This window comes from Sipha flava, unplaced genomic scaffold (assembly GCF_003268045.1).
Source record: "Sipha flava isolate LNK unplaced genomic scaffold, YSA_version1 218_pilon_pilon, whole genome shotgun sequence".
Classification (NCBI taxonomy): Eukaryota; Metazoa; Arthropoda; class Insecta; order Hemiptera; family Aphididae; genus Sipha; species Sipha flava.
In genome coordinates this window covers 1-11,480 of record NW_020272845.1, presented here as the reverse complement: position 1 = coordinate 11,480, position 11,480 = coordinate 1, and the positions used below count along the sequence as shown (strand labels likewise).

Below are 11,480 nucleotides of genomic sequence, written 5' to 3'. Positions count from 1 at the left end.
TTAAAAATGCAGACACTCTAGCAAATTCTGGGAATTAATATGGTCTACAGTGCATACGATTGACGATTAACTGTATAAGACGAATCGCGGTGAAGAATAATAATAGAAATATCGCGTTTTATGATCGTAAAATAGAAAATGACACCACTCAAAGTAAGACATACTTTATATCAGCGTTTATTAAATTTTTTATCCGTGGAACTCTTTTTGATGTCCACATTTATCGTGAAACCCCCACTTTTTTTTAGCTTATTAGCTTTCTTTAAGATTATTTTTAAATAAATTATAACCATATAATATTGTGTTAAAGGTATATAATTCAAAAAATGGGTTAAAATAAAAATAATAATACTTTATTAATATTTACTTTGATTATACTAAATATAAACGTACATTGTTATTTAATATACAAATTTTTTTTTTCTATAATGCAAACATTTTTTCACCATTACTAATCTTTAGTTGGAGATTTTAAAGTCATTTTCTTAAACATTTTTAAAAAATTACTTAAGCTTCGCGGAATCCTGAAGTGATCTTCGCGGAACACAGTTTAAGAAACGCTGCTTTATATTAATATAAACATTATTGTTAGTTTAGATCAGTTTTCCCAACCTTTAAGCTAAGGTGGCCTATGTCCAGGGGCGTATTTAGACTTACTTCTAGGGGGGGGGGGAATCAAATATTTTTTAATTCAGGCTCAACATTTACAAATAAAATTTTTGGTAATATTTAAATCAGGTGAATTTTGTGGTATATTTGTGGTTTTTTTTTTTTTTAATCTTATGCTGGATCCACTTAGAATGGACTTATGTGTAGTTTTTTTTTAACACCTATCTGTGTTTTGAAAGTTTTACTTGTGTTTTATTTAATTTTTCACTAAGTATGGACCAGGGTTTAAATCAAAATAATATATATTATTTACCGTTATGGGACATTTAAACATTATAAGCAATTGAACGTTTAACGCTATAAATAATTTAAACGTTATTCAATTTAAGCGTTAAAACGCTATACAAATCTATTGATACAGTTTGCGATGCTACTGAAACTGTAAATTATTCAAAAGAGTTTTTAAACTTATTGGATTTATCAGGCATGCTTCCGCATAATTTTCAATTGAAGGTTGGATCTTCGGTTATTTGTCGTAATTTGAACCCACCACAGTTGTGCAATGGCACGCGATTAGTCGTTAAAAAATTAATGAAAAATTTTATCGAAGCCATCATTTTAAATGGCAAATTCCGAGTTGAAAATATATTATTACCGCGAATCTCTATTATACCCACAGATGTGCCAATACAATTTAAACGCCTTCAATTTCCAATTAGATTGGCATTTGCAATGACTATCAATAAGTCTTAAGGCCAAACGATGTCTGTCTGTGGCTTACATTTGAGCACAATTATGTTGTTTGAGCACAACAACATGAGTTTTTCATTGCAACTAAAAATGTCACCCGAATCTGAATTGTTCCAATAAATAATTACATTAAATTTTTAAATTTTTTATTTATAAAATAATAACTTAATAATATGCACATAATTTACTTAATAATTTTTTTTTGAATTAATATGATTTGATTTTTTTTTTCACTTCATACCTTATCCATAGCACACTGGATAATGTACACATTAGTGCTTTGCATGGTCCGGTCTTAATCAGTCTGGTCCTAACCAGACCGGATCGTGGTTTGGTCTAGTACGGTCCTAATATACAAAAACTATTGAATCGTCAGTTTGGTTCGGTTCAATAATTTTTAGGAATAGTTCGGTCCAGTCCTCAGATCAAATGCATTATTTTCAATCCAGTCCAGTTTAAAAAAAAAAAAAAAAAGATCAAAATCAATCCCGTCCGGACTCAGTCCGGTCCCAATCATGAAACTTTAAATCTAAATACAGATATTGTTATGTAAATAAATAAAACGTAAAAAACCTACAAATTTAGGTATATATTTATTTATAAAGTCGGCTAGTCCGGTTCAGTGTAATACTACACGCATCATATGGTACGGTCTGGGCTAATACAGACTGAACCTTACAGACCTTTTCATAAACGGTCCAAAATGTTTTAAGATCAGACCGATAGTCCGGTCCACGATCCATGTTATTAAATCTTATTTAATTACAGGTCCGGTCTGGTCTAAAAATAATATGAATCCGTCGGTACGGTTCAATTTTGGTCTTTGATTAACGTTTAAGTGTGGTCCGGTTCGATTTCGGTACCCTGTTAAAATTTGAAGTCCGGTCTGGTCCTTAAAATAACGGATCACGCTGAGCACTAGTACACATACTATTCATATGAATAAGGTGTACTTTACCCGGGTAATGTGTAAGCTACCCATTTTCGAACTTTACCCATAACTTAATTATTACGTATTTTTTTTTTATTTGTTTAAATTATAATTTAGGGTGTCGTGGCTGTTAATTACATTTTTTTTTAAAAACTACATTATTTTGTCTATATATTATATAAAATAACAGAAAGAATTTTAGTTAATTTTTTTAAATTAATGTGATCCGATTATATTTATTATATTATTATAATATTTATATTTTTATTATATTATATTATTATTATAATTAATCCGATTTCCTTGATGAAAGGGATGAGATTAACAGTGATTGTTGGTTCAAATGCTTCGTATAGATTAGTTGGAATATTATATTTAATTTTTTCGGAGTAGTAAGAGCGGTAGTCTGTTATTATGCGCTTGATGAGTAGTATTTCGTTGCATGAAATAATACTATGCATTATTATGAATAATTTGATGCAAGTATAAAAATTAAGGCTGAAAAAACAATAAGCATTGACGTGAATACATACAAAAAAATTTTAATTACAACCAATATTATTACTTAGACGAATTTTTGACAAACGGATCTTTTTTGCTAACAAATTAATGTACGGGATTATGCAGTAAAAATAAAAATCGGAATACACATTGAATTTTAAACGTATTTGGGAAGAGGGTGTAGGAGCCAAATGTGATTTTTAGTTTCTTCTCATGGTTCTCCTGTGATTTTAAAATGTAAATGCATGTCTTACATTAACTTTATATCTTATATTACATATAATTATGTGTATAAGATGTATGCATTATTATTCATAACACTTACAAAGAGACATGCAGGTGCTTATGTACTCGTATATGGCTATATGTAACGATCGTAATATTTAAAACAACTGATTCGTGTTCGTGTTATTTTTTAGGTATGGATGTTATGTCTGCTCACTATGTATACCTTGTCTATTGTTCATACCAGATACATACAGCCAAAGGATGATAATACCGAGTTACAAAACCATGGGAGTTTTCAAATCGATAAGAAAACTGTTCAACCTACTGTATTGTGAGTGTGACACCGATATTTTATACCTATTATTATGTGGACCCTATGATATCAGAATTTCGATGTCAACAATAATAGCCACCAAGATCTAGGGAAATCATGGAACTTTTCCTTCATCATTAAAAAATCATAATAATTTTAATAAGACTATAAACTACTTAAATTTAAATACATTTTTTTTAATCTTCAAGGAGTTGAGTAATAAATACGTATAAAATAAGTTCGAAAAAGCAAGAAATTCAAATAAACATGGCAGAGCAAGTGAATTCATTTTTTTTAATTCGTTAAGTTGAGTATATATGGAAAAATATAAGTTTATTTAAAAGTTAAAAATTACTTTTCTTTTTAGTTAACTTATAAAAGTTACATGATGATTAGAAAAAAGTAACTTTACTCAGTGAAAAATAATTTATTTTTTTTTTTAAATTAATTTAATAAGAATACCATTTGTTAATACATAATAAAGATAATATTAATACAGAATACCATTAGTTTTAGCGCTAGTTAAAAGAATGTTTTCTTTAGCAAATTTCATATGTTCATTCCACCAACACATTTTAGGTTAATATTAATTATGTATAAAAAGAAGAAAACACATTATCCAATATTTAAAAAAGAAACTTGGTTTAATAAACAAAAAATGTATATATATATTTATATTAATACTTATTGCTTATAAGTATCTATGCGTATGTTTAGTTATGCATAAATTTGTAATTATGTAATAATTATAATTAAAGGAGAAATATAAATTAATTCTCCTATTTTCCATAGTTTTGAATTCGTCAATCACCGTTTCAATGTTAGTTTTGGTTCAGTAAACATTAATAATAAATGATAAAGTCAGTTTTGGTGCATAGTGTTCCTTAATTTATTTTTTAATTATTGTTAATTTTAAAAATATCCATTCACAGGAACAACTTGTAGCTGGTATTACACTGAATAATTTCAGTACGGTGAAAAATTCATTAAATTAATTTATGTAATTATTTATTTTCATATAATCAAGTCACGAATTTATATATTCACTGTTAGTAATAGTATCTGGTCTACCATCGGTAGGGGTGGTAAATATTTAAAATTTTATCTCATATATCAGTGCCGTTCCGAGGTTTTGCGACGGTCTATCTCGATGAAAATGTTCAATATTAAAGCCTTCCTCAATTATGTTTTTATTATAAATGTATTTCTATATTGATAGAGTATTCTGTATTAACTTCATCCAAAAGTAGTCCGTCGATGTTCATATTTTTTCAAACAATTGTGTTTTGATATGGGAGCTGAGGATTCTTCCTTACTTTACTATAGCAATTCTCAATGGCTTTCACGTGGAAATGTAGTAGCAAGGGTATTCGAGCTTAGAAAAGAACTGTATAATTTTCTTTTAAATCACAATAAACATCATGAATAATTTGAATTATACTATATAAATATATAATTAAGATTTTCTTACAAAGCTCACAAAGTTTTCACAATGTTACGTTATATGGAAGAGGTCATATTATTTTATTTTTGTATATATATATAAAAGCTTATGACACTGATATTTATTTATTTTTAGAATGTCTTTTGCCCTAGAAGAATTTCCACGCCAATCGAACAAATTGTGGCCAAAGTTATTAGATAAAAAAGTTTTTGAATCAAAAAGAAATAGCTACTCACTAAAATACAAGTATCATCGGAGGTCAAAACCAAAACGACCGAAGACCAAAAAACCCTCCGGAGTTAAAAATCATTCCAAAGAAGACAAAAATCATTCTAAGGGAAAAAATCACCCAAATAATAAAAATCACTCCAAAGACAAGAATCAATCCAAGGAAAAAAATCACTCAAAGCACGAAAATCACTCAAAGGACGCAAATCACTCGAAGAACGAAAATCACCCAAAGGACGAAAATCACTCAAAGGACAAAAATCACTCAAAGGATAAAAATCACTCAAAGGATGAAAATCATTCGAAGGACGAAAATCACCCAAAGGATGAAAATCACTCGAAGGATGAAAATCACTCAAAGGACAAAATTCACTCAAAGGATGAAAATCATCCGTCGAAAAAGGAGGATTCACCAAATGACACAAAGAATTCGAAAAACTCAGAGCACTCAAAAGACACAAAATCACAAGAACACAAAAATACACAAAAAGAAGATAATTCATCAAATGAAAATAAAAATAATAAAAAAGAAACAACACCAAATACAAACTCAGATGACACACAAACCGAAAATAGTAATGATCCTCATACAATTCTTAATAAATGGTTTTCAAATAATCCATTTGAACCTGAAGCTCCCCCTGCTGAACCTCCAAATGAAGACAAACCTTATTCCGATGAAAATCCATCAGCTAATGAGAATCCTACTTCCAATAAAAAATCTTCTGACGAAAATTTATCGGCTAATGAGAATCCTACTTCCAATGAAAAATTGTCCAACGAAAATTCATCGGCTAATGAGAATCCAACTTTCAATGAAAAGTCTTCTGACGAAAATTCATCGGCTAATGAAAATTCTACTTCCAATAAAAAATCTTCCAAAGAAAATGCATCAGCTAATAAGAATCTTACTTCCAATGAAAAATCTTCCAAAGAAAATTCTAAACAACTTGATAGTCGTCTGTCAATAGGGAAGAAGGGATGGCGGAGAAAAAATAAAATAACTTATTTATAAACATTTATTAATAAATGACAGGAGAATATAGAAAAATATTATAAAATAGTTTTAAATATGTATTGTTGTTTTTTTATAGATTTTTTGTGAAACAATGAATGTGTATTGATTTTACCATTTATTTTATTTTATTTTTTTTTTTTGTGTTAGAGAACATGATTTCGACCAGTTGAATTCCTCAGGTCTAAATAAAAAAAATAAATGCTTTTGATAGAAAATGTTGTCTAGTTGGTTCTTTGATGGGTTAATTTTACCAATCTCTCAAAAGTTTTTTTAATAATCGTAAAAATTTAACGAATTATATAAAAAAAAAAAAAAAACGGAATTTTAAATCAGTTTTCGAAAAAATTAAAAAAATAATTATATAAATAATCATAGTGTAGATGCAATGACGAGTGAAAAACTATTCGCGGTAATGACGTGAATTCAATTACGATTGAGATTTGTTAAGGATAACGTGCCCGAGTTTTCTTTAGATGGGCTACCATAGAGTATGTCTTGAATATTGGAGACAAGCAACTTAAAATTCATACGTTCAGGCCACGGTGGTGATACGGAATGAGAGTAAATGAAATGACAGAGGGAAAAATGATTTATACACGGGAAAACCAAGTTTAGTTGAGAGGGAGTTTAGTTTAGAAAGTTTAGTTATATAGGAGGTTTCAGTGGTTGAACCGATATACGGTGTAATGATCATAGAACTCCCAAAATTCGTACAACTTTACAAACTGAACGATCGTGACCATAGGTGGACATCCGGGAGGGGGGATTTCTGATTTGACACAATGATTTCTGATTTGACTAAAAAAAAAATTGCTTATGATAAAATTTATAATCAATTTGATTTTTTATTTAATCTTGGGAATCTAAAATCGGATGATAATGAAAAGAAGGCACATCATTTTCAAAATATTTATTGCGATGATATAGAAGAAGATTTTATTCAAGAAGCATTGAAATTGAGTTTAATAGTGAATTCTATTTTTCCCAAATCAGACGAATCCAACCACGATAAACCAAATACACAAAATTTATTAACAATTCTGAGAAATAAAAAGTTGGACAGTTTATTTTCTAATACTGAAATTACATTAAGATTGTATTATACTCTACCTATATCTAACTGTTCCGGCGAAAGATCGTTTTCGGCCTTAAAAAGGGTCAAGAGCTATTTTCGATCTACTCTTTCAAAAGAAAAATTAAATTAATTTGCTATTCTTAATATTGAAAATGTTTTACTTGAATCTATGTCATGGGATGAATATACTGACCAATTCGCTAAACAGAAATCAAGAAAAGCGTTTTTATAAAAATATTATAAATAACAAAAATAAAATATATTTTTATTTTTATTTACTTACATAATTAATCTCAATATTTTATATATCATTTTAATAAGTTAATTAAAATTAAACTAAATCATGATTACAAAATTGTTATTTTAATAAATGTATTTAGATAGTTTATTGTTTAGGTATATAGTAATATTAAAAAGATTGTTATCATATAATTTAAATATATTTCTAATATTATTTAATAAATGCACAAATTATAGTAAAACAATGTTATGTTTATGTATTATTAAAAAGTAGTTCTTAATTTTAGGTAGGTTTGCCCCGGGGGGCAAAATATCTTAATCCGGACCTGGATGTAGTGATAACGGGTAAGGATGACAAGGAAGTTACTGAGAGACTTTTGAAAGTATTAGAGAGATTGAAATTAGCTGGTTTAATAGTTAAGGCTAGTAAATATAAATTTTTGTAAGATAGTGACACTTTTTTAGGACATAGTATTGATAAGGAGGGTTTGCATATTCCTGAGGAAAGAGTTAAAGCCATTGTTCAGGTGAAAGCTCCTGAAAATGTTCATCAATTAAAAGCGTTTTTTGGTCTAGTCAATTATTATGGTAGGTTTTTTAGGAATATGTCATCTTTGGCTAGTCCTTTGTATTATTTATTGAAAGCTAATGTTAAATTTTTTTGGAGTCCAGAGCAAAATAAGGCATTTGCTAATATTAAAAATAATTTATTGTCAAAAACAGTACTTACACATTATGATACAACTTTGGAATTAGTTTTAGCTTGTGATGCGAGCCCTAAGGGTATTGGTGCAGTGCTGTCACATAGGTTTCCCGATAAGTTGGAAAGCCTATTGCCTTCGCGTCTAGGATGCTTAGTAAAAGTGAGCAGGGGTATTCTCAGTTGGATAAGGAAGCTTTGGCCTTGGTTTATGGTGTTAAATATTTTCACCAATATTTGTATGGCAGATCTATCATTCTTAAAACAGATCATAAACCTTTAATACCAATATTTGGAGAAAAAAAAGGGATTCCAGTAATGGCAGCCCATAGACTGCAGAGGTATGCAATTTTCCTCGCTGGTTATACTTATACTATTGAATTTATGAAGGGAGATGACAATGGCAATGTGGATGCCTTATTCCGATTACCACTTGAGGGGGCAGATATGATCAATCATGTATTTTGCAATATTTTTTTTATTAATTTTATAACTACTAATGTTCAGGGGATTGCTGATTTAGATATTTGTGAAGAAATTCAAAGGGACAAGGTATTAAAAAAAGTTTTTTGTGGGTGATGTCAGGAAAGTGGCCTAATTCTAGTAAAGAAATGTCTGAAGATATTAAGCCTTATTTTAATAGGAGGAATGAGCTTGATATTAAACAAGGTATGTTATTATGGGGACATAAGTTGGTTATTGCATTAAAGTTTCGGGAGGTTTTGTTGATGGAATTGCATAGTTCACATTTAGTTACAGTTAAAATGAAAGCTATAGCGAGGTCTATGTGGTGGCTAAATATTGACAAAGAAATTGATTTAATTACTAAAGAATGTCGTGGGTGTGTTGAATATAGTGATAATCCACCAAAGTCAATATTACACAATTGGCCATAGCCTGAGGGACCAGCTCAACGGATTCATTTGGATTTTTTAGGGCCTATCTATGTTTGTGATAATAATTGATGCACATTCCAAATGGGTTCATGTTAGGTTTATGAATAATATTACTACAGAACCCACTATAAAGATTTTATGGGAATATTTTTCTCTGTGGGGCATACCTGCAAAGCTTGTAACAGTTAATGGTCCTTCATTAGTGTCAGAAGTTATGGAGCAGTTTTTAGTTAAGAATGGAGTGTTCCATATGAAAACACCCCCATAGAGTCCGGCGTCTAATGGGGCTGCTAAAAATTTGGTCAGAACTTTTAAGAAATTTTTGAAAAAGAGTGGTATGAAGCCTGACTTAGAAACAGAGATTGCCAGATTTATGTTATCTTATAATAGTACCAAGCATTGTGGTACAGGTGTAACATCAGCTGACTTGCATATTGATAGGAAGTTATTTACATCTTTTAATAGATTGGTGCTGAGAGCTAAATATAAATATAATAATAGTATGTTGGCAGCTAAGAAAGCTTATAAGGGGGGTAGAGTTAAGCATTTTGAATTTGGGGATAATGTGATGTGCAGAAATTATGCTAGTGGGGCCAAGTGGATAAGAAGTACTATTATTCAAATATTATCTTCGGTAACTTATGTGGTACAAATGATAAGGGGTGAGATTTGAAAGAGACATATTAATCAGTTATGGGAAACTAGTGGTGTTGAAACCAACTCTTGTATTAAAACTTTTACAAAATCTATTGTGGGGCCAAAAGATCTATTACCATCATTACCTGTTAATGAGGTATGGAGAGGGGAAAGTGGGGTTGATGATAAACATGAGACTGAACAGCAGGAGATTCCAAAGTTGTGGAGGAGTGAGAGGATTAAAAAAACTCCTAATCGGTTAAATTTATAAAAGTTTTTTAGTATTTTATAAGATGTTATATTATTTATTAATGTATTAGGAACTTTAAAGTTCTATTGTATATTGTTATGATGTAATTTTTTTATTATGAGAATTCCTTTGTATTCATATATATTTTTGTTGTTGTTACGTATTTATATTTAATTCTTATTATTATTATTTAAAAAAAAAGTTGTCTCGATTAATGATCAGTGTTGGGAATAGATAATGCAAAATTTATCTAGAAAAATATGAAAGATAATATGTTCAAATTCATCTAGATAAAGATAAAATATAATTTCATTTTTATCTAGATAAAAAAAAAAGATATTTTCAAAAAATGTTATTTGTTGGTCAATATTTATATTTGTAATAATATTTATGAAGACATAATTATAATCATTATTATCAATAGGTACCTAAGTGGTTAATGTTTATTGTAGTAATGTAGTGTACCATTAAGCAGTATTTATATATAAAGTATGAACTACTAAAACTCTTGTCGGGTATAAGTTATTGAGGTCTATATAACCAATTGCAGATGTGCACTGATGATTTTTAACCTTATTTTTAAATAATTTACATTAGTTTTTGAGATATTTTGAATTGAATTGTGTATCTTTAGAAATGCATCACCTCAAAAAAGCTAAAGCTGTTTTCAATTTTGTGTCTTTTAAAATACACTACCTCGTAAATTATATTTTATTTTTGTATTTTAATGGATACATCACTATGAATTCTTATTTTGAATCTAGTATCCATTAGAGTAAGTACATATCACTTGTATATAACACTTGATTATGTCTATTCTGTTTTATTACTAAAAAGATACTAAGTAAAACTACGTAATAAAAAGTCAAAAAATATTGCTGTTATTGCTTTTTAATAGAAAACATTTAAAAAAATTATAATAGTACATAACAGTTAATGAATATATTTTGATTACCTACTTGGTAAATAATCTACATAAGAAATCAACTTTTCAAATAAAACTAAAAAATAATCATACATTCATACTATTTTAACGTACCTAGCAAAATATAGATATCTTACACAGTTTAGTTTTGTAGTCTTGTGAAAAATACTTTTATTTTGTATTCAAATACTATTAGATTATTAGAATATAATATTTTTTGCCCCGCTAATATTTGTCAGTTTTAGATTGAGTGGTAATAAGTATATGAGACAATACGTATTCAAATAATTTACAAATACTTTACAAACAAGACTGGTTTTACATATTATTATGAATTTTTTAAATCATTACCTTGAAGACAACAAAATTTTAAATTTATTACTTCTAATTCTTCACTTGATGACATTGTAGTTAGTACTATATAAATTAATAATACTAAATAATTAATATAATTATTAAATAATATAGTATTATGGCTGTATGTTTAAATATAATATTTAAATGTAATCAACCGATTATGTGATAAGGCAACTGTAGTGATAGTGTAATACTGATAATAATAGTGCAGATAAGAGGCGCTGTCTCTAGACACTCGTTAATCCGATGGCTTCTCCACACCCGGTATAATCCCGACTGTAACGTCAGTTAAAAAAGGGAATGAGGGACATAGGTAACCTCAGATTTAGTATATACCATAGTAGTAGTATTAGGGGGCTTCTGAGTCCATTTTTTTTTT

The 11,480-nt window shown here is 28.8% G+C and overlaps 1 protein-coding gene across 1 annotated transcript; it reads left to right on the top strand.

Moving 5' to 3' along the window:
* Nucleotides 1-6,067, top strand: LOC112683077 (uncharacterized protein DDB_G0287625-like). Its single transcript, XM_025553943.1, has 3 exons — nucleotides 1-153; nucleotides 3,211-3,350; nucleotides 4,912-6,067. The coding sequence occupies exons 1-3, from the start codon at nucleotides 139-141 to the stop codon at nucleotides 6,017-6,019; spliced, it is 1,263 nt and encodes a 420-aa protein (XP_025409728.1). The 5' UTR covers nucleotides 1-138; the 3' UTR covers nucleotides 6,020-6,067.
* Nucleotides 6,068-11,480: the final 5,413 nt, after the last annotated feature.

Coding starts and splice junctions, on each gene's coding strand:
- LOC112683077 (XM_025553943.1), top strand. Junction 3,351..4,911: donor ACTGTTCAACCTACTGTATT/GTGAGTGTGACA, acceptor ATTTATTTTTAG/AATGTCTTTTGCCCTAGAAG.